Raw genomic sequence first — 23,014 nt, 5'->3', positions numbered from 1 at the left:
AGGAATTTTATTTTTTATTTTTTTCGAGGTCAGGTCTCTGTTTGCATCAATGTACGGATGTACGCAGTGTCGATATCTCGAAAATTAATTTATATATTTAAACAGTTGAGTAATTTTCAATAAATTAAAGAAAAAACAATCAGAAACTCCACAGGATCGGGAAATTCGTTTAAGAAAATTAGAAATTTCAAAACTGATGAAAATTTACCCAAATTTAATTCTATAAAACTAGTAATTTTTTTTTTTAAATTAATTTTTTGAATTTTCACATCTGCCATTTCGACATAAAATTTTTTAGTTAAACTTTAGCTCTGAGGAGTTAATTTTCAATGAAAAATTTTCTGATAGTTGTATCAGTAACCGCAAATATGAACCGCCATTTTTTAAATTTTCGCAAAAATATTTTTCCATTAAATTTTTACAGAATATTAAAAAAGAATTGAACTCAATAATTGAAATAAAAAAAAAATTGTAAACTACCCAAGCGCTCATTGGGAATATTTTGAGGAAATTGAAAAAAAAAATGATAGTTTACTTACATTTTATTAGCCTACTTACCATTCTCCAATCGAATAGTTGGATATAATAAAAAAAGTTGGAAATGGATAGATTTTTCTAGATGGTCCTTACGGAGCACCATCGAGTCACATATTCCAGGCGCAGCATGCTGTGTTAATCGCCACGGGAATAGGAGTTACACCTTTTGCTTCTATCCTGCAGTCAATAATGCACCGATATTGGAAGGTAAGACACACCTGTCCTCAGTGTGAGTTTTCCTGGTCGAGTGATATTCCCGTGACAGTGATGAAGCTCAGAAAAGTTGATTTTTTTTGGATCAATCGCGATCAGCATTCATTCGAGTGGTTTGTAAATTTACTGTCTCAGTTAGAAATCGAACAAGCCGAGCTGGGCTCCACTTTAGAGAGATTTCTCGAGATGCATATGTATATTACTAGCGCGCTGCAAAAAAATGATATGAAAGCCGTCGGACTTCAGCTTGCCATGGATTTGCTCCATGAAAAGGTAAAAAATATCTTATTCAACAACATTTTTTTATTAAAAAATAAAAAGGAAGGCACTCTATGCCGAATTTTAACTCCTGCAGACGTTTTTCCTGATCCCAAGGCGTCTTACGGGATTCTAAAGAAGTTATTTACTGAAAAAACATAATATTCAATATCGGTAATGCTAAAAAATACTTAAATAAATGATAAAATGTTTTTTACCGAAAAAAATAATAAAATTTTAATCTCAATGATAAACATAAGTTTTATTTATTTGTTCGTCTCATTGTTTTATTTGAACGTTAAAATATTGTTTTATATTTATAATAAATTTTTATGACATTTGGGATTTGAAATAGGTCTGACTGAGTAGTGCAAACTTGTTTAGCTTTATACTCTCTGGTAGTTTCCGTGTGTAAATATTTAAATAAATATTTGTCTTTTCTAGGAAAAGAGAGATTTAATAACAGGATTAAAGACACGTACAAACGCCGGAAGGCCGAATTGGGACAAGGTCTTCAAGCAACTTAAAGATCAAAAAAAAGGAAAGGTTACTGTTTTTTACTGCGGTCCGCCGCAACTGAGCAGAATTTTACGTTTCAAATGCCACCAATTCGATTTTAATTTTCGCAAGGAAACTTTTTAACTCCACATGCTCCATATTTATTTATCATGTCCGGTCTTGATTTATTATCTTTTGTTTGCTCAAAAGTAAGTTTACAAATAAAAATTCAAACAAATACATCAACAAAAAAATTCAACAGCGTATGCAAACGGTCAATCAATAAAGAGAGATGCCTTGCATTGATAATCCGTCGATTAATAATCGCTGGTGTACACGACAGTGAACGTGAGGGTCGAGAAGACCAGTACAGTAGGGACCATACAGAGCATAGCCAACAGCCAGTGTGTGAGATAGGTGTGCAGTGCGGGTGATTTTTGGGGGTGGAAGTCACCAACCGCTTTACCAGCACCAACACCAGCCTCTACTACCACTAATCGATTGAGCAAATGGAGCGAGAGCAAACAACAAGACATTCCCATGTGACACATCATATGTATTAACGCGTCAAAGGATATCCTCAGGACATATCTGTGTATAGAGATGTATACGCCGATTTGTGCTTGAGAGTTAAATTATATGAGACAAATAAATCATTCGGTGTGCGAGGTAAAAGTTGTCAAACATCATCAAACAAATCTTCATCATCCTGTCTCTCACTCCCAAGAGATTTAATCACCGTTTGATTTATTTTTTATTCAATATTTTTTGTTATGAATTTACCTAGACTTTTTTTATCTACTCGACTGTTCTCTCCAGAGAACTATTTTTTTTGTTTGTCATTATTTTTTTTTCGAGTAATATAATTATCTGAGCTTTTTCATAACTCTCGTGACTTCATGCATGAGCCAAATTGTTAATAGTGCAATCAGCATTCGTGCTTGACGTTCCGTCATTACAATCAATTTTTTATTTTATTATTATTTATATACGTTGTTTTTTTTTTTGGTATTTATATTTTTACTTTTTTACGAGACTTTATAAATTTAAAATGTTTCCATTTTATGTGATGTTCAGGTTAACACAATCAACTAAATATTTAAAATTTTTATTTACGATCCGACAATCACATTTATTCTTTTATTTTATTTTTTTTTTGTTTCTTTTTTTAATAAGTACATTTGTTTTTTAATAAAAAATAGGAATGATGAGTATATAAATCTGATAGTGCGATCAGAATGTTTGTGAGATGTTTGGTGGATACAGCGATAAATAAACATTTCGAACTCGAACATTTTTTATAATTATAATAAAACATTTTTTTTTAAATGACAATACTGTTTATTTATCTCTCATCCGTGTAAATACTTATAGGACTAGATATATTTCTCTTATGATATAAACATCCATTAGCCTCTTTTTAAAAAATATAGAGTAATAATAGTAATAATAATAATATTGTATATGTTGTTAATTACCTTAAGATTAAATAAATTACCGATGAGTTGATATAAGCATTGACGCTTGATTACAGTGTGAAATGTTAAATTCACATGGACTCTGAGACCATGGTTCACCGTCGATTTGTACTGCACAAGAATCTAGTAATTTAATCTACAAGTATTAATAATTTATCGAATCAATCAGCTATTAAATGTTATTATAATAAATAAATAATTCATGATATTCATATAATATTAATATTGATAAATCAACATATATATATTAGAATTATTACCGTGACTGTTTTGGCCTGACCCAGTCTATGTGGTTGTGACATACCAACTTGTAACTGAGCAATATGGAATGACGAATAAAGTGCGCATACCTCAAGCTTGCCATCATTAATACTTTGCATACCAACACCTTCATTACCTATGAAATTTAATTATAAAATAATAATTACTGTCGACTATATATTGTAATATTACATATTAATATTCATCATCAATTATTATTATTATTATTATTATTATTATTATTATTATTATTATTATTATTATTATTATTATAGATATAAATATATAAATATTACCTTGGAGTCCTAACTCCCAAAGTTTAACTCCCGCACCCCAACATGGAATATTAAGTACAACAATACTTTCCGTTGATGGTAAATCAACTTGTTTACCGTCTAAATATACCTCAATACGTTTATCCAGATCTTTGCATTCCCTTTCAACTACTTGTTGTGTTCCAAAGCACAAGTACAATAACTAAAATTATTTTTAATCAAGATTATAATTAATTATTAACTCTGTTTTAATATACTTTCTATTTAATATAAATAATAAAATGCCCTATGTAAATCATCGTAAAACAGAGCAATTAGATGTACGCATATCAGAAATTACGATCTTGCAATAAATTTTAAAGTAAAATCTGAAAACAATTTTAGTGTTTTACGATTATGTAGAAACCACTAGTATATCATTCGTAATTTAAATTCTCTGGTAGATATACTTTTGCCGTACTGATAAATAAGTTTATTAGAACTGAAGTGAAATAAAAAAAAAGAAATTAAATAATAGTACTTATGTACTTTAATAATAATAATAATTATTATTATTATTATAGTATTTATGACAAAGTATTAGAGACAAATTTACTTACCAGAATATAACTCAATGTGAATAATAATAATATTTACCTTATTAAATATCCTATGGCTAAATAGATAAAATCTACTTTCTCTAGTTCGATGGAAATTCAAAGCGACTTGTGCATCAACACCAACACTCATATAATTATACATAAATTTACGGTGCTGTGAACCTCTGAAAGCAAGACTACGTCCGTCATAGTGCAGTGTAACTGTCCATCTAAAAATAATATACAAAATAAGTATTATTTATCTTTCAAATAAATGGAAATATCAAAGAGCGCTTTTTAATTTTAGGATCCTATTATAGTCTAAAGAAGTGAATAATTATTTTATATTTTTAAGCCGTCAACCTTCCAACAATAGAGTACAATAATTAATTTATCACCAAGATATAAATTGTCTTGATTAATAAAATAAACTGCTGACACTTGTAGAGTGAAATTCAAACTCAATATTATGGATTGGAGAAAAAGGTGGATGTTAATACCGAATAATGATAAAGATTTTATGACAATAGCTTAGTAGGGATGATAAATAATTTATGTTTATATTTACCTGTCAAGTTTAACCGGTCGTGCGCTTTGTATACTTTGTAAAATTTTCGTTGGCTCAACATTGGGATCGTACTCGCTACCCCAGCCTAGAACGCGAGACAAATCGTTGCCTGTGCCTAGGGGTAGAATTGCTACGGCCGGCTCTTGCTAGAATTGTAACGAGTCAACTAATTTATTATGCATCAAAATATTGAGTAGTTACAAATAAGACCAGTAAGGGGAGGAGGTAAAATGGGCCTTAGGAAAAAATATCACTGAAACTTTTTTTTTTAATTCAAATTTTTTTAGTTTCTGATCAAGTGGTAATTCGGTAATAATATGACCCAATAGTAAAAAATAAAAAATTGTAGTTATGAGGCAAAATGGGTCACTATAAAAAAATTTTCTGTACCATGACTAAATACCAGTCATGAATCACACGAAAAAATATCATGTACGAAATATTACTACGTCTAATTATCTATCAGAATATCACGCATGAAAAAAAATTATTTATATCTAGTGGAAAAAATAAATTTTACTCTACTATATTTTTAAATGTAAACCTCCCATGATCTCATGTGATATTAAAACAGTTCGATATTTCACCAAATAATAGAAATAATTATTGATATATTTTATGTCATGACGGTAACATTTAGACATGAAACCAAAATTTCAAAGTATTTATTTTTGAATTTTTTAAAATATTCTGATGCTTGAGATTTGTATCAGATCTCCATGTTGCCTTTTATTGGAGTTTTAAAAACTAATTTTAGTTGGTTGCTTTGTCTCTTAAAATGAAAATTAAATAGAGTAGTTGTGGGCAGACTCTATCCAGTATTAGGTAACTCCGTACCTTCAAACGTAGTTTATGAATAGAATTTAATAGCCACGCGACAGTTCCATCGCCTCCGGCGACCAGTACATTGCACGATTTGTCGCCTAACAAACGACACCACTCTAAAGCCGCCACCGGGTCACGTTCCGAAAGGTCTACGACCTGTGATGGATTTAATAATCGACGGAACATTGACAGGACCATTGCACCATCATTATTACCAGACTTTTTGTTTGCTATAAATATAATTATTAAAACATTAAAGTGAAAATATTAATTAATATTAATAATATATCAATAAAGTTATATTTTACGGGATAATAAAATTAAACAAAGGATTGCATTTGGTTATTCTATGGATAATGGACATATATATACCAACGACTATCAGTGGTTTCCAATCATTCCATACAGGTGGTATAATCGATCGTAGCTGGAGACGTCGACGTACAGTACGACGTCTGTTTACAACTTCCAAACTTCCCGGCGGTATTATCATCAATTTAAACTTTCCAAAGTCACATATCTGTTGTAATAGAATGATTAATCTTCATTAAAATTCATACCTCAAGTTTTACAATGTATAAACATCAAAGACAATTCAACTTTTTTATTTCTCCCTCTCGGTCTCTGCTTCTTTCATCTAAAAAATTTAAAAACCAATACCTCATCAATCTTAGGCTTGCAGGCCTCGTGAACACATTTCTGACACCAGCAGCAGAACCAATCGATTAGACCAGGCTCTAGGTCACACTCTTCATCGCACACCTCGCACATCGCGATCGCTGGTAAATTCCCTGAAGTTGATAAATAAAATTTATTGAATCGGTAGTAATTAAAAATTACGCTGCGGGTATTTTATTTATTTTTAACGGGGCTCTGTTGTTGTTTTATAGGCTTACGTAAAAAATATATAATAAACTGGTACCGTGAATCCAGTGATGTTTCATAATCTCGGTAGATTGAGTTATTGCTTTACAGACCAATTGTTTGTCTGCAGCTTTTATACATCCTGTATCGGCACACACACCACATGAATCACACAGCACGCTTTTCGTGTTAAGTAACAGAGATTCGCAGATACTGCAGTAATATGCCTATAAATTTATTTATTTTATCAATCTAATTATTATTTATTAGGAGTTTTCGGACAATTCAATCAATCAAATGATTAGAAAATTTTCAAATTATTCGTTTTTCCAAATTATTCGTAAATTTTTGAATTATTTGTAACTTTTCAAACTACTCGATTCGAGAAAATTCGGATCGGCATTCAAATATTCCATTTTTATTTAATGGAGAGGCTTTTTTAACTTCCAGACTACTTCCGGATGGATGCCCATGTGTGTCTGTATGTATGGATGTATGTAAAGTAATATTTGCCGTACGATATATTTTGAGCAAATCGATTTGAATGTTTTTGGCGGTAATCAAGACTTAGAACATTAGATTTTAAAGTCAATCAGTCAAAATGTCACCGTCTAAGAAATTTTATAGAAAATCTAGACTTCCCTGAGTTCAAAAACAGCAGTTTTGGGATTGGCCTACAGATCAACCTTTTTTCCGAATTTTTCAAAGTAACTAAAAATAATTTTTTTTTTAACTCTTGTCTTAAATCTATTTAATTAACTTCTGAAAAAAATTTAATTGTTGGAAAAAATATTACAATTTTAAGTCATTCGAAAAATAATTTTAAAATTTTCGAATAATTCCAACTTTCGAGATTCGTTTTAATGTGATATGAATAATTCAAAAGTTCAAACAATTCACTCACTCCTATTATTTATTATTTGCATCACCGATAGCATATTATTTTAAAATATATTTATCATAAATATATAAACAATAAATAACTGGTAGAGTATTGAAAAAAATATTTTTTTTTTATTTTGAAAAATAATTGTGGAAATTTGAAAAAATGTGAAATTTTTCATATTTAAAATTAATTATTTACAGACAATAAAATAATAATTATTTATATAAAATAAAATAAAATACATTTTGATTTTATTTTCATGGTATTTATAACCAGGAAATTCAAATTTATGTATAAGTAAAGTATATAAATAAGTTAATGTATATTTTATATTTCTGACTGACGTTAATTGTGAATAAACTCAAGTAATTTCTCTTAAATTTCCATGAAAAGGTTTAACAGTACAAATATATACGTGATTAATATGAAAAATATTAATAAGCTCATGTTAATTTTTATTCAATGAGCAATCCACAAATTAATTAAATTTAGTTTACATAGCATTAATTTCTATTATTATTACAGTATTGTATTATCACGTCTCGTCTGTCTCGGATTATTTTGTTTATTAATTGACCCTATTGTTGGCCACCACTGCGTTGTGCCTCTATAAAATTTTCTTAATTAAAGTTTAATATTAACAAAAAATATACTCTTTGTAAGCTTATGCTTTTATCAAACTTCAAAGAAGACCTGTAAGTTAAGAAGGAACTAGACGGATAAAGACAGGTACAGAATCCAGGCATCGACGTAGAGTGGGTGCGGAAGGTACAGAAAATGGAAGACTAGAGATTCAGAAAGGGGATGACCTGGAAGAGGCTGCGAGAAACATTGAAGGGGTAACTAGACTCTGTGTAAATATGCTAAGGAATTTTGAGAACCAGCAACCATGACAGCCGCGCTAACTTAAACTCGTACACTGCGCATTATTTGAACTTAATTTAAATTTAATTGTGATTGCAGGTTTTTAGTAGACAAGATATATTAGTATCATTACGCGTGTAAAAGACCACACGTGGTCATACATTGTAAAATATATAAACAAATATTTTATGATTCTACTAATCTTTTTGTAGAGAAAATTGGTTTTGATATCGATAGAAAAATAATTAAAAAATTGACATTTTGTTGAAAGAATCATAAAAAAAAATTATAGGAATATTAAATTTGATAATAGTTTGTTATTTATTTGCAGCCGTAAGATGCGCGGTGAAGTTTCTGGATCTCTCTAAAAACTACAAGATGTTTGGGCTGACTTGTAAACTTCTATCATTTTCAAAAAGTTTTGACTTACTTTTAAAGTTTCAAGTATTTACAAATATATATATATATATATATATATATATACATATATATATATATATATATATATATATATATATATATATATATATTTTATAGTTAATTAGTTTTTACTTAACAATTTAATTAAGGATAGCTCGGACAACAAAGAGTTACAGTGCCCTTATAAGATATTTCAATGGAAAAAGTTTTTCAAATTATATTATAATTGTTAATTATTTAATATTAAATTTATAATGACGATGATTGTGCTGGCAATCAAAACTTTGCTGGCATTAATAAATAAGTTGGTTCAAAAACGAATTTGGATCTGGACTTGGTTTAATTTTCTCTTAATATTCAGCTCCATTCGTTCCGAGATAAAATTTGAAATGTAAAATTTAAATTAAAAATTAAATAATAAATAAATTACCTTATTACTACTGCTGACAATAGGTGTCCAATTATGTTTCTTAGAGACATCTCTTATTGACAAATGATTGTCCCTCATCAAGTATCTCACAAGATTAACAGTCAACACGTAAATAATCATTGTCGATACTGTTGGAATTATCACATTACACAATCCAGAGTCCCACATGTTGACTGTCGTTATTTGCAGCTCCTGTAAATAAAATATTACATTAATTAGTCAGTGTATTTGAATAAATTAAATTATTAATGATCCTGAAGTTAGCAGTCAATTAAAAACTTTAAGATTAAAAGTTTTTTTGTCAGCAAATTAATTAAAAAAAAAACTAAAAATATGTAAAAAATTTTAAAATCTACTAGAATTTTTTAAAAATAATTTATTGTTTTTTTAAAAAAATCAGAAAATTTTTAAACGTCAGTCAACCAGTATCGTAAATTCTGAATTTTAAATGAAAGTAAAAGCGGCAAAAATTTATAATTTTTAAATAAATAAAAATTTATTAAATTTTTTAAAAATTTATATTTTTTACGGAAACTAAAATTTTTGTGTCCGCTATGGTAAGTAAAAATTTAAATAATTTCAAAGTATTTAATTTTTGAAACTTTAAAAGCCACAATACAATTTAACTACATTATAAAAAAAAATATAAATATTAAATCACCTGTCAAAAATTTTAACTTTTGATTTAAACTGTAATATTAGATTTATTTAAAATCATTAATAAACATAAAACCTTTCAATGACATCAAATTGAACGAAGTTGATGTATAATTTAATATAAAATGTTTTATTGATTTCATATAAGCTCAACGATCCGCTATATGATGAATTTTGTCTCCATAAATTTAATTTGATTTAAAAAGTACTAAATTTAAGTATCATAATAAAGTTCATTAAACTTAAATCTCTATTTAAATAATAACAAGATAAAATATTTAACATAAACTGAATAAACTTAAAAATAAATTTTTAATCAATTCTTAAATTTTAAATGACATTTTAGGTGATTGTAAAATGAATAATAAAAATTTAAAAATGCAAATAATTAATCGATCAGTAAATCTATTTATAATTAGTAGTAAATAAATAAATATAACCTGATTTCAAATTTTTTGCATAGATGTTATTTTTATTGAACTTGTAATTAATCACTTCATAATTAACAGCAGTAAATATTAATTTATTTAAAATTTTTGAATTGTTTGTTTATCAATAACTAAAAATGACAGCCATTGACCACACACTGAACAGCTGATTAGAATGACAGGAGAGTGTTTACTCCAGTTTATTAAGATATTAATAAATGGCGGGAATGGATAATAAATTTGAATTTTTAAATCAAGATTTTTTATAAAATCACTTGTTTATATTTTTTTTATCAATCTTACTATTGTATATATATTGTTTAGCACTGCTACGCATTTTTTTGAATTTTTAATCCTGTCTTTATCACCAAAAATTAAAATAAGTGTGAATGTAGCAGACAATTGTCAATTTTTTGAATTTAAAAAATCTAAGTAAAGTAAAATTTAAAAAATGCACATTTAGAGAAATACTTACGCGCGTTTTTTCAAATTTCATTATTTTAATTAATTTATTTATTTGAAATTTATAAATTGTCTCATATCTGTTACATTCACTCATAAAATTAAATGAGATCGATATTGCAAAAAAATACGAATAGTTTATTATACACATGGGTTGAAATTTACTATTTTTTGCCTCGAAAATTTAAAAAACTGAGTTAGGATGTTTTCTACTGAGGGCGCTGGTTTAAAACATTAAATACAACTTTAATATTCTTTGTTCATTAGTCGATTTTATTTGATTTAATTTATTTTTTATAATATATAATATAAATTTTTGCAAATAATGTGACTGTACAAATATTATTATTTAGCATACATAATATTGCAGCATGAGATTCCCATCGATATTTATCTCTTTCAATTAAAAAGAAATATAATTATTTTTAATTACTAATTGTGCGAATAAATCTCATGGTTCGGAGAGTTTGCGGTCAGAACAAGACAATTTAAATTTTTTAATTAATATAGAGCATTTTAATGTAACAATTATTGACATCCTGTACAATCTTTAGCGAATTCAGTTTTTGAAACTAATGGTATCATTTCTGGCCACTTTCTGACCCTTTAAAAATTCAAATAAAATAATTTATAAAAGTCGCAATGACATAATTAATTTTTCAAATTTATATAAAGATACTTTTATCAGTCTGATTTAAAATTTCATTTTACACTTTTTCATTAATTAAAATAAAATATTAAATGTCGTAAAATAGAGCATTGGCTACAAATGTTACTTCTACCCTATCACAAAATCTAATTTTCTCTTTTTTGTACAAATTTTTTGCGTTCTAGAATTCTACATATTTTATATAAATGATATAATAAAATAAGATGTCAATAATTGTGTCTTTTATTTTACTAATAAAATATCAAATAAAAGTCTTGTTTTGATCCCAAACTCCTTAAGTATAAAAAAAATAAAATAATTGAGCTCGTCACATTAGATTACAGTAATCACGTCACACTCACACATAAATAAAATAAAAAAGGTATAAAAAATCTTATAATTAAAACTTAGTAACAAAAAATACTAAAAATTAAGTACTTAAAAATCTACATGAGTATTATGCTAAAATAAAAAAAAACTAAGTCGACCGTAGACTTGAATTTCTTTAAAAGAAAAGTCCATGTCGGAATGGAAGATTTTAAAAAATTATAAAAATATAATGCACCGTTCTGTGATAATTAAATAGATCATCTCGGAGAAAAGTGTAAATAAAATTTTACACATTTACTTTGATATGTAATTAATTTAAAAGTACTATTTAAATACAAAAGTAAATTTAATTATACTGTGTACTGTTAGCATTAGCAAGTTTCGATTATCGAAATAAATGTATTAATAAAGCCTACTGCGATGTTTTTATAATTTAAGTCAGTACAATTAATTTACTGATACAAACTATTTTAAATATTAATTAATAATAAAAAAAGTCATCCAAATTGTCCACACTTTGGCAAGTAATAAATAAGCGTCGTGCTCTATTATAAAATGCATTAAATTATCAAAATTTTTTAATATCAAATATTAAGTACAAAATTCCGTTGGGAATGTCATGAGTTTGCAGCAAAAACGTGTCTATCGTACAATCAAAATTGTTTTAATAATAATTATTATCATTATTTATTTTTTTTACGAGTTTTAAAATATTTATCATCGATTTAAATTAACGCGCAATCGAAAAATATTTAACCTTTCTATTATTTATTATTTATTATTAATTATTATTATTATTAATTAGCAAAAATTAAAGCTACATTTGATTGTACGTATAGAAAAGGCAGAGTACGGTATTTTTGGCTGATGCATAACACCACAATAATGATATTTTATTTCGCATTAAGGCCATTCTGACATTACCCGCCACTTTTTTAAAATTTTCAGTAAATTCAAACTATTAGCGTATCAAAATTTTATCAATTAAAAAAAAAAGACAATTTCGCCGTGATATAAAATTTAAAACAAATTACTGACAGTTGAAATCAATTGGGAGTTAAATGAAATTTAGAAAATAAATTTAAGAATTTTTTAGGCGAAAATTTATTCAAAAATTTTCATTCAACTCCTGATTGATAAAAACTTTTTTAATTAATTAATAAAATTTTAATACTATTTAAAGTCATTGCATATTTTTAGAAAGTGAGAGCACTGTCTAAAAATGTCCTTAAGAATCTTCGCAATGTAAGAAAATAAACCTATCAATCAAAATAAGTTACTCGATTTTGATAATTACTTCAAATAAATTTATGACATAATATTAATCTTGCAAGTGATGATCTGACTATGTAAGGCATCGTAACTTTAATACTCCGATCTTAGAACCTTGTAACTGTCAAATTTTCCGATACTTTAGCAGGACGTCAGTTAACGTCAAAAGATGATAATAAATTTTATTTTAAAATAAAATACCGAATACTTTCTGTCAAAAGTACATTAAATATTATATAATTTTAATATCACTGATGGGTTATTTTTCTTTTACTCAGATTCGCTAATGCTTATCAATTTAATATTTCACTTATACGTTTTCTTGATCCCCTAACTATCTAGAAAGTCTTTTTTTTTTCATCATAATTTTCTTTTAAAATTTATCATTATTTTTATCAAAGTACTTTTTAACGTGACTGAGCACGTGATATTGATAGCGTGTAGTAATAATAAAATATAAGACGGCCGTTAAACAGACGTCTCAGAGTTAAGTCTCAATAAAAATTTGTTTGATTTTGGATGCGCTAGTTGTTCAGTGAGTGTAAAATGCGGCAATCTGTATGCCGTGCAGAGTAAAGCAACTTCACCTTGACGCAGTTGGAATTCACAGCCCGATGCAAGTGGTCTTGATGGTAACTCGCCTTCGCAAACTAATGCCCAATTGTGTGAACTTCTCTGGCGCTCTTTCTCGTTAGACAGCACGGGACTGGTGGAGAAAAAGGGCTCGAGGAAAGCCTTTGGAGCGGCATCTTGAGCTAGACACCGCGCAAGCCGTCCGAGAATGGATTCCACAGAATGTCTCGGCTGCTGTCTTGTGACCCGCAGGTACTTCTGCAGCGCACGAGCCATCGAAGGGAATACTGCCTGTGCAGCTTCCATGGGATCCATTGGTCCAGGATTAGGAGCAAGCTCAGCCTCTGAGTGCAGTCTTTTTATGTGCGCGAAAGCTTCCTCGGCAGCGGTTATTAATCTAGCGCGACGTTTTCTCACTCGTCTATCGTAGTCGTGCTCCTCGTAGAACCTTTCGTTATGGCTAGAGTCTCTCCTTCGTGCCTGAGCAGCCAGCATCGCTCTGTCACCACCACCACCTCGTTGTTGCTGTCCCGTTGTTGCATTAACTCCACCATCTACGTCGTAAAACTTAAAACTCGATGGCTTCCGCCCGGATTTAGACACCGGCAGCCGGTCCAAGTATGGATTATAAATTGGAAACTCCGTGTAATATCTTTCAAGCACCCAGACCGCTGCTCGTTGAATAGATAATTGCCCGATAGCGTAAGAACGGGATTCACCGTCAGGTGATCTTACCACTTTTAAATAATACATCGGCTGTATATGTCGAATTTCAATCAAAAGAACTGCTACGTAATGTATAAATAGAAGAGTGTCTGCAAACGTTCCTGCATAATTAACTAAACTTTTGTACTCTGTTTTTTCTCCATTGGCTGCTGTCTTAGCGCTCTCTGTTACCTGTAAATTATTCAAATAATTACTGCCACTTTCTTCTGTAAAATTATAATTATCAGATAAAATAAAGGTATGAAAATAATTGCTCACTTGGACGACGTAAAATAACCAGTAAGTACAGATACAAAGTAGCGTCAAAACAAGGACTCCAGCTCTGAACAGAAAGACACGAGGCATTGTGGCATTTCGTGGTCGTAAAAATACAGCCCAGCTGCCTATAGCCAGCAGAATTAATTTAAACGCTAAACCTAGTAATTGGCCTTTACATTCAGCGTTGCATGACAGCAATTCAAGCCTCTGCTGCATTGTTAGTACCGTTGTGGAGTCGGGAAAAAAACCTAGTTTGGGTAACACGACCATTGCTATTGGACTCAAAAAAGCGCCAATACCAAGTGCCATAGCTATCACCGGTCCGAGGTATCGATTACACGTGAAATTAAATGCTCCATCTGTTTCACTAGGCCAATTGCTGACGTCCTCCGTTGATTCAGAACGATCGGACGTATTTCCAGTGATAGCTGTCGTGTTTTCACCCCAATTTTCATCTTGAGGGAGTATTTGGACTTCTATAACTTCTTGCCCGACATTCTCGACACTGTTCCCTCTGACATTGACTGTCGTTTGAAACGGTGCCATCTCGCTGACATCCAGGTTGGATCGTTCTTTTCTTTGACTTCTATTATTCCTGTAATTTAAAATAACCATCAGATTGACGTTTAATTAAAAATCAATACCACATTTTATAAATAATCTCCGAATCTACTGATGAAAATAAATTATAAAATTACCTAGAGCTTCGATGGGAATGCTGTCGATGGTGAGGTGACTTATTCGTGTGTGAACGATGATGTTTTGAAGAACTACGGCTATGATGGCTATGGCTGTGCTCACTAGCCCCGGATTTTATGCTCTCTGTCTCCATACCACAGCACAGGCTATCGCCCTTTTGCTACCCCATATAATCATTCCCCCAATAATCTTTCGGACACTCGTTCCCACTTATTACTGTCGTTATTTATTAAACTTAGACCAGTAGATCATAGATAAGACCAGGTTGCATCAAAGTTACGTGTACTGCACCTATTTAATGACATCCAGTCCAGTCAGCTGCACACATTAACTCAACTCAAGCGTCTTCTTGACATTGCCACTGTTACTTTTGACATTGAACGAGCGCCAATACCTTCTACCGAGAAAACTCACTCTAAAACACTAGTGCAAACAATTATTAATTAAAGTAATAATTAAATAAAATAATAGTAACAAAAAAATATTAAATAAAATTATTAAAACAGACGCCGACACGCCTAACGTTTATGACCCTCACCCTCTCGTCAATTCACGGGATCGGGATTCTTCTCATAATTCTACGGGGAGAAAATAATAATAATAATAATTACAATTAATAAAAAAAAACACTGACATCAAAATCTAGGGGATTCTCGGGACTCTTGGCCTAATTTTCATTCAACTATAGTCTTGACTTGCCGCTCATTTAAAAACTGCCCCAGGAGGTTTTTAAAGTTCACTCAAGTTCGGCTAGACGTCACCATCAGCTGGCGCACTTTAAATTTCGCGCTTTATTTAAATTATTATTATTTTAATACATTCCATAGATATCAGAATTATTTACTCAATAATTCATTTTAAAAAGTAAAAAATTTCAATTTTTAATTACAAGTAATTAAATATTAATTAACTAGTGCGATTGTAAAAATTTGTAAGTTTTTTTTTTCAAAATTTATTCAAAAATATTTGAACTTCGTAGCGAATTGTCTCTCCGTTAATTTTTTAATTATAAAATAATCAATCTATTAAAATAAAAGTTTAATTTTTAATTCCATTCCACTGACATTTTCGCGCCCTTTTTTTAATCGATCTATTTCCGAGCCATTATCCAATTTTTCTATCCTCCGCAATCAATTTTTTCAGATTATCTTTGAAAAAACAATTAAAATATTTAATAAAACAAATAAAAACAATAAACATATTTAAAAAAATTACTAATTATAGAGGGCGCCCTGATTGCGCGCGGATGCGCGCGCATGAAAAAAATCTGTCACACACGCAATAATCACAACTGTCCAATACAAATATATTTCTATACATATATGTAAATATATAATAAAAGTGTGTAAGTAAAGTAGAGAGAACTGATGTCGTCACAATCTCAGGTCACAGTGACGCCAGTATTGGCTGGTTGAAATTTATTCCTTTGAGTTTTAAGAATGGAATGGCGTCAATGGCGTTGGTACCACGTATAGAAGACAAAATTTAACAACTTGCTCATCATTATCATCAGCATCCACCATATCCAACATTACTGCTTGCTGCCAATCGTTCAGAACAGCAAAAGGAAATTTTAAAAGTCAGTGCTGACAACTCTTTATTAATTAACTTTATTTTCCGCTTTTTTATTATTCATAATCATAAACATTATGGTTAAAATAATTAACTTACACTTTTATCATTTATTTATTATCACTTATAACTTGGACTGAGTTATTATTTAAACTCAAGATGTGATCACTACGCCAAGCTTCATCACTTATGATTTAGTAAAGCGTGTTTATACAACAGTTATGATTATTATTTGTTAATAATATTTCTATAGGTTTTTTTTTTAAATAAATGTTTATTTCGAGGTATTTTATTGTTATTATTATTTTTTTTTCATTTTTGCGGCAACAATTTATTCGAATTTTTAGTTGTTGTGATTTTAGGTTAATTTGAAAGTAGCAGACTAGAAAAATTTATTTATTTTAAATAAAAAAAAAATATTTAGAGAAAAAACTTTCAAAAATTGAAGATGAAAAGTTTCAAATTTTAAAGAATATTTTTTGCATACTGTAAAAATAATATTTTATTTACCAGTAACTTGTTTATAAAAATTACAAAATTGACGTCTGCTTTCAGTATCATGATACTGAAAGTAACAGACAGTAAAAATTTATTTGCAGAAAGAACTTTCGAAAATTGGAGATGAAAAATTTTAAAAAATCTTTGTACATATTTATATTTTGTAAACTATTTTTTCATTTATAATTTATCTAGGTGAAAAGATGACGGAGCCTATGAAGGAGATGCTGTTCTGTTTGATATGTAACATCAAGTTCAGCACATCAACAAGAAATAGTATTAAAATATTTGACAAAAGTTCAGTATGTGATTCGCAGAAGTCTATCTTGTCAGCTCTTAATTTAGTATTGGAGACCGAAGTCACCGCAGAGAATGTGCATTCGGATGTAATTTGTAAAAAATGTTATAAATTATTTAATGAGGTACTTTAAATTTATTAGTTATTATCAGTAATTTAATATCACCAGTAAATAAATTTATTTTATTTTTTATTCCCAGTATGATGAACTTACCAATAGATTAGCAGAGATAAAGCACGATATCTTTGAGACTTATAGAAAAACTGTTAAAAAACTCACTGAAGATGTTGAAGAAGAGTATAATGACCACGATTATGTGGATCATGACAGCCAAGACCTAGAAGAATTTTCCCCGGGTGTACTTGACGAGGATGGAGACAAACCTAAGGACAGTTTTCCTAAAGAAGAGCACGTTAATATTGAGTATTTACATGAAGACATTAACCAAGACGAGGAAAATGTCAATGAAGAGTACATTGATGATCCACCTGAGAAACCTGATATTAAACATATAGTCATATCTACTTCCGCGGAGGCTAAGACTAATGATGCGATCAAAAAAATTAAGAATCTCAAATACAATGGACAGGAAGCTTTGGTAATTCGTGATAAAAGTACTAATCTTTATACTTGCCTGCTTTGTCCTGATGATGATCGCATTGCTGGAGATGCTCGTGAAATAGTAGCGCATTTGAAGGCATCTCATGATGTGCGGCTGTACATTTGTGACATGTGCGGCGCGGAATTTAAAAAACGGAATGAACTGTCTGCGCACATGGACGAACATATTGCCAAGGAAGAGGGAGATTTCCAGTGTGAATCTTGCAACAGAATATTCTCTAATCTGAGATTGTTTAGAATTCACAAGCGCGTTCATTATCCGCAAGCCAAATCATGGACGTGTGATCAGTGCGGTAAAAAATACAGCTCGAAAAATTTGTTGGAAGAGCACCGTAACACTCACACTGGACACAGACCTTACATTTGTAAAGTTTGTAAGAAAGATTTTGCATCAAAGTACACATTTAAAGCCCACGTTAAAACCCACGAGATACGCCCGCGACCGTTTGAATGCATGCAATGCAATAAAACATTTTTAAGCCAACAAAATTTGACTCAGCATGAACGAACTCACTTGGGTATAAAAGAATTCGTTTGTCAACACTGCGGCAAAGCCTTTGGCTCCCAGCACAACCTAGAGGTCCACAATATTGTCCACACCGGCCACAAGCCCTACGTCTGCGACCACTGCGGCAAAGCGTTTGCCAGGAAAGCCGAGATAAGGGACCACGAGAGAACGCATACTGGTGAAAAACCTTATCAGTGTGAGTTTTGCGGCGCGACCTTTAGTCAGCGATCTAACTTGCAGTCCCACAAACGCGCTACGCACTACAATGACAAGCGTTACAAGTGCGATGACTGCGGCAAAGGTTTCAAACGACGAAGACTTCTTGACTATCATATCAAAGCTCAGCATACCGGCGAAAGACCTTTCAAATGTGAAACATGCTCAGCTACTTTCGTTTATCCAGAACACTTCAAGAAGCACATGCGGATCCATACTGGAGAGAAACCTTATCTGTGTGAGGTCTGCGGCAAGGCCTTCAACAGTCGGGATAATCGCAACTCCCATCGCTTTATCCACAGCGATAAAAAACCTTATGAGTGTTTGGTTTGCGGGATGGGTTTCATGCGCAAACCTCTTCTGTACACTCACATGCAGAACTCGGGACATTTGAATGATACCATTGTCGTTAACCAACCGAGACTGACTACTACTGGAGATCAAGTTATAACTATTCCTGAAGGCACTCAGTTGCTGATCAACAGCGAACAGGAAGAAGATGTAAGACTTTATTTTTATTTCTTATTATTTATTAATCAACTGAGTAATTATTTAATATGAAAATATGTTTAGGAGATGGAAGAAACTGAATTATATGTAACGGATATGAAAGACCATGTTATTATCCAAGAAGAAGATGAAAATATTTACGAAGAAGAGGAAGCTGTTCTTGACATTCCTTCGGAAGCTAACATCACTTCAGACCAAGTCGACATTGTTGTTAATAATCAGGTATTTTGTTTAATTTAATTTAATTTGTTAATTAAAAAATTTATATTTAATTTTTTGAAATTTCAGATTGCATTTGCTGATGGTGAAATGATTGAATGCAAAACAGAGGATCCGGAAGAAGACTCGGAAATGTACAGTTACAATACTGACGACGGGGAAACAATTGTCGTACCGGCTAATGAGTACAAAAATCTCATTAGCAACAACAAGGGCCCGGTCCGGTTGGTCCAGATGAGAATTTTATCTGGTGCTGGAGGTGATGGAAAAAGCTGGCTCAGTCTGGTTCAACAAGATTCATAATTAACACTTGTACATACATTAATAATTATCAACCTAATTATTGATTTTAGCAAACTAATATATCTATTGTTTTTTTAATAGAATAAATACCAATTAATAAATTATAATATTTTTTTTTATTCTATTTTACTTTTTTTCTTACCTCTGATATTTTTGTATCCTCACTAATTTGATAATTAAAATAAAAGTTTTTATTTATTTACTAATTCAGATAATTATTTTTTCGCGGTTAAATGCGCGCGTGTTATTTTCGGGCGCATGCTTTAAAAACCCAGGTGTCTATACTTTATGCTGCCTCAACTGCAATATACTAACTGCGCGTCACAGTATTTTTATTTTTGCTAGAGTGGAGGGACGAGAGAATCGCAAAGTCAATTGCTTTGTATCAACTAGCGGTTCAATAACATCAGTCAGTATCGTTGAGAACGGCAGTCGTAGTCCAGATCGTTCTTTTTGTTTGAATTAAAACACGATTTTGCTGTGGCGTGGTGTTGTGTTGCTGATGGCTAATGCTGATCATCCAAGTTCTTAAGCAAATTCATCTGGCATTGTCTGGTGGGAAATGGCAGTTAAGTGACGTTTTTTAGCAGCAATACACTTGGAGCAATTTAAATCAAATCTCCAAGTGTATTAAGATACCCTTCTGCACATTATTTCTCCGCCAAGGTTAGTTAAGACACTTACGTGTTTTTTTTTTAATATTTAAAATATTTTTCTACCATATTCTGCCGCCATTGTATTTTGACATTCAAATTTACCGCGCAAGTAATAAGAATAATAAACAAAAGACACCTACCCGTCTTTGACCTCAATACGGATCGTGCGAGAACTGTAGGGCGCTCTACTTTCGTCGAAAGTAGAGCGCCCTAGTGTAAAATATTATCAACTAACATTCATTTTTTTTTATGAATAAATTACTTTAAATATTATTAATATATCAATCAAATAAATAATTACTATATCTTGAGTGTATAAAAAATGTTAATTTATTTTTTTTTTTGGCATACCAGCATTAGCATTCGCATTATTTTTTTTTCTCTCTTATCATTAAAAAAAATTTCAATTAAAAATTTCTACTATGGAAAGACAAAAGATATTTTATAAAAATTATTATATTTATTGTTGGTGTTTTAATTGAATTAGAGACTTTTAATGGAATTTAAAGTGATTAAATAGAATCAAATAACTTCAGTGCAACACTTGGCTTACATTATAGTTGTTCATTGTAGTAAATATACCCAAAGGAAATTGGTAATAATAAACTCAAGAGCGATGTCATTTTTTTAACATAAAAAAAAAAACAAAGTTGAAAGAAATTAAACGTAAAATATAAATATAAATAAAATAAAAATTTGACGTATCATTTGCTGTGCAACACAATTGTTCGTTGAACTATTATCGCATCAATTTGTCACGTAACGATTTGAAATAATTAATATTAATTAGTTATAAGTTTAAATATTTTAATTTTAAGTTTAAATTTGAATCATTAGGCGAGCATTCCGCCATTACGCCGGTGGAGAGAGACAGCAGCCCGCTCACGTACTGGCGCATGCGCGCAGCATTGCATGAGCACCTGTAGATTTATTCTGTCACTCTTGGTTGACGCGTGATGCGAAGCGTATGCTTATCAATAGTCTTCGCCGGTAATACCTGTTGTAGTTAATTATTGGGAATTATTAATAAAATTCGTAACCATGCAGCTTGTAAATCGTTTCTGAAGCAAAGTCGATGGCTCGTGGGTCATTTCTGAGATAATTGTATAAAGTGTAAATAGGTTAGAACGCTTGCGACGAGCCCGGTAAAGTTAAGATTATTTGTTCAATATAAATCTAGTGTTCGCGTTAACTCATATAAGCTCATCCCGTTTTATGTGAACCTCGACTGGTGTATGTACAATAAAAATTCCACCTGAAGTTTTTTTAATTTTCTATACGTGCATATTTTTTTTTTTAAATTGACTGTTGAAAAGAAAAATTCAGAAATTGTTAATTGTCTGTTAACTTCAGGATCATAAATTTCTTTTGTTAAAATTTAATTTATTTATTTAAAGATAAAAAGTTATCTATTGTCTACTTTAATTATTATTAGAATTTTCACCAGTTCGAGTTTTCTTGTTTATTTACTACGAAATTTGATTTATTAAATTCATCAGCGACGCTAAAAGTAACAGACATCTGAAAATTTTTCTAAATTGACGCATTTTAAAAATATATTCCTCAGTATTTATATTTTCTATTAAAAATACAAAAACTTTCAAATGCCTTTTACTTTTAGCATATTATAATTTATTATTATAATAAATTAATTTGTCCCTTCTTATAATTATATATCTATATAAATATAATTACCTGTTTATTTATGGGAATAAAACTTAAATGACAATAATATTCAATAACTCTTATATTGATTGTAAATTTAATTGTTATATTTTGTACTTTTATCATAAATACAACCAAATAACTTTTATATTAACATCATGTAAAAAATAATATGATTTTTATAATATAATTATTTTGCTTATACTTGTTAATTATATTTAATTGTAAATGGTAACTTTATTTACACATTAATTGAAATTATTAAATATAAAAAATTGTATTCTGTTATAGTATAAAGTTATCATATTTTTGATTGAACGTTTCAATTCAAGGCACTTATTATTTATATAAATAAAAAAAAAAAAAAGTAATAAATAAATAATAATAAACAACCTTTTTTTTATAATAATAATCTTAGAAATTAATTAACGATTGTACCTGCTGTATTTAGAATAAAATACTGTTAATTAATCATGAACTTTTCAGCGCTCAGTGAGGAAAAAGTTTTAAAACGATACATGGTAGATTTTTTAACAGCTTTAGTAAGATTGTTGCTCAAATCAAATGGATCCTGGACAGCTACTACTGAGGCCAACCGCAAACTTTTGGTATTTTTATTTTTATTAATGTAATGTTTATAAGGCTCCATTTCATTAGGCAGATCTTTAAGCTTTTCCTTTGAAATTATAAAAATTACTAATATCCGATAGGGTAAAATAATTTGGCACCAAATATGATTCTCTCGGACAGAAACTCGACCACTGACAGCCATGGCATTTATCCTCATTTAGCAGACCAGTTTAAACTCACATAATTTATACACTTATTATTTTATAATTTATTGACTTAATTTTAAATAATTGATTACGTTTTTTTCTTAATTTTAGAAGCCACCATTGGAATAAAAAAATAAATTGTTACATTTATAAATAATTATA

The 23,014-nt window shown here is 30.0% G+C and overlaps 4 protein-coding genes across 10 annotated transcripts in view; 2 read left to right on the top strand and 2 right to left on the bottom strand.

Moving 5' to 3' along the window:
- LOC103575115 (NADPH oxidase 5) overlaps positions 1–2,523 on the top strand; it is a 36,290-nt gene extending 33,767 nt beyond the window's left edge. The window contains exons 18-19 of the mRNA XM_008554758.2: positions 610–1,023; positions 1,453–2,523. Of these exons, the coding sequence (XP_008552980.1) occupies positions 610–1,023; positions 1,453–1,650 (612 nt within the window). The 3' untranslated portion in view covers positions 1,651–2,523. The remainder of the gene's footprint in view (positions 1–609; positions 1,024–1,452) is intronic.
- LOC103575091 (diacylglycerol kinase epsilon) lies at positions 903–10,187 on the bottom strand. 5 transcript variants are annotated; one of them, XM_014443410.1, is made up of 12 exons: positions 10,053–10,187; positions 8,956–9,147; positions 6,414–6,582; positions 6,152–6,282; positions 5,864–6,011; positions 5,504–5,721; positions 4,667–4,812; positions 4,157–4,328; positions 3,542–3,722; positions 3,245–3,381; positions 2,985–3,107; positions 903–960 (listed from the first exon to the last, which is right to left on the bottom strand). In XM_014443410.1, the coding sequence occupies exons 2-12, from the start codon at positions 9,121–9,123 to the stop codon at positions 919–921; spliced, it is 1,635 nt and encodes a 544-aa protein (XP_014298896.1). In that variant the 5' UTR covers positions 9,124–9,147; positions 10,053–10,187; the 3' UTR covers positions 903–918. The 5 variants fall into 5 exon arrangements, with proteins under 5 accessions (XP_014298896.1, XP_014298909.1, XP_014298894.1 ...); XM_014443423.1 differs by having other exon boundaries at positions 921–960; positions 2,985–3,120; XM_014443408.2 differs by lacking the exon at positions 903–960 and having other exon boundaries at positions 2,668–3,107.
- A 578-nt stretch (positions 10,188–10,765) lies between these two features.
- On the bottom strand, positions 10,766–15,656 carry LOC103575134 (vang-like protein 1). Of its 2 annotated transcripts, XM_008554793.3 has the most exons (4): positions 15,548–15,656; positions 15,009–15,432; positions 14,311–14,905; positions 10,766–14,223 (listed from the first exon to the last, which is right to left on the bottom strand). In XM_008554793.3, the coding sequence occupies exons 2-4, from the start codon at positions 15,140–15,142 to the stop codon at positions 13,222–13,224; spliced, it is 1,731 nt and encodes a 576-aa protein (XP_008553015.1). In that variant the 5' UTR covers positions 15,143–15,432; positions 15,548–15,656; the 3' UTR covers positions 10,766–13,221. The 2 variants fall into 2 exon arrangements, with proteins under 2 accessions (XP_008553015.1, XP_014298912.1); XM_014443426.2 differs by lacking the exon at positions 15,548–15,656 and having other exon boundaries at positions 15,009–15,541.
- Positions 15,657–16,317: 661 nt separating this feature from the next.
- Positions 16,318–19,870, top strand: LOC103575144 (zinc finger protein 723). 2 transcript variants are annotated; one of them, XM_008554803.2, is made up of 5 exons: positions 16,318–16,588; positions 17,275–17,501; positions 17,578–19,224; positions 19,297–19,455; positions 19,522–19,870. In XM_008554803.2, the coding sequence occupies exons 2-5, from the start codon at positions 17,283–17,285 to the stop codon at positions 19,753–19,755; spliced, it is 2,259 nt and encodes a 752-aa protein (XP_008553025.1). In that variant the 5' UTR covers positions 16,318–16,588; positions 17,275–17,282; the 3' UTR covers positions 19,756–19,870. The 2 variants fall into 2 exon arrangements, with proteins under 2 accessions (XP_008553025.1, XP_008553035.1); XM_008554813.2 differs by lacking the exon at positions 16,318–16,588 and adding an exon at positions 16,599–16,865.
- The last annotated feature ends 3,144 nt before the right edge of the window (positions 19,871–23,014 follow it).

This window comes from Microplitis demolitor, chromosome 7, assembly GCF_026212275.2.
Source record: "Microplitis demolitor isolate Queensland-Clemson2020A chromosome 7, iyMicDemo2.1a, whole genome shotgun sequence".
In the NCBI taxonomy this organism is placed as follows: Eukaryota; Metazoa; Arthropoda; class Insecta; order Hymenoptera; family Braconidae; genus Microplitis; species Microplitis demolitor.
The sequence above is the reverse complement of the archived record's forward strand: the minus strand, read 5'-3'. Positions and strand labels throughout refer to the sequence as shown.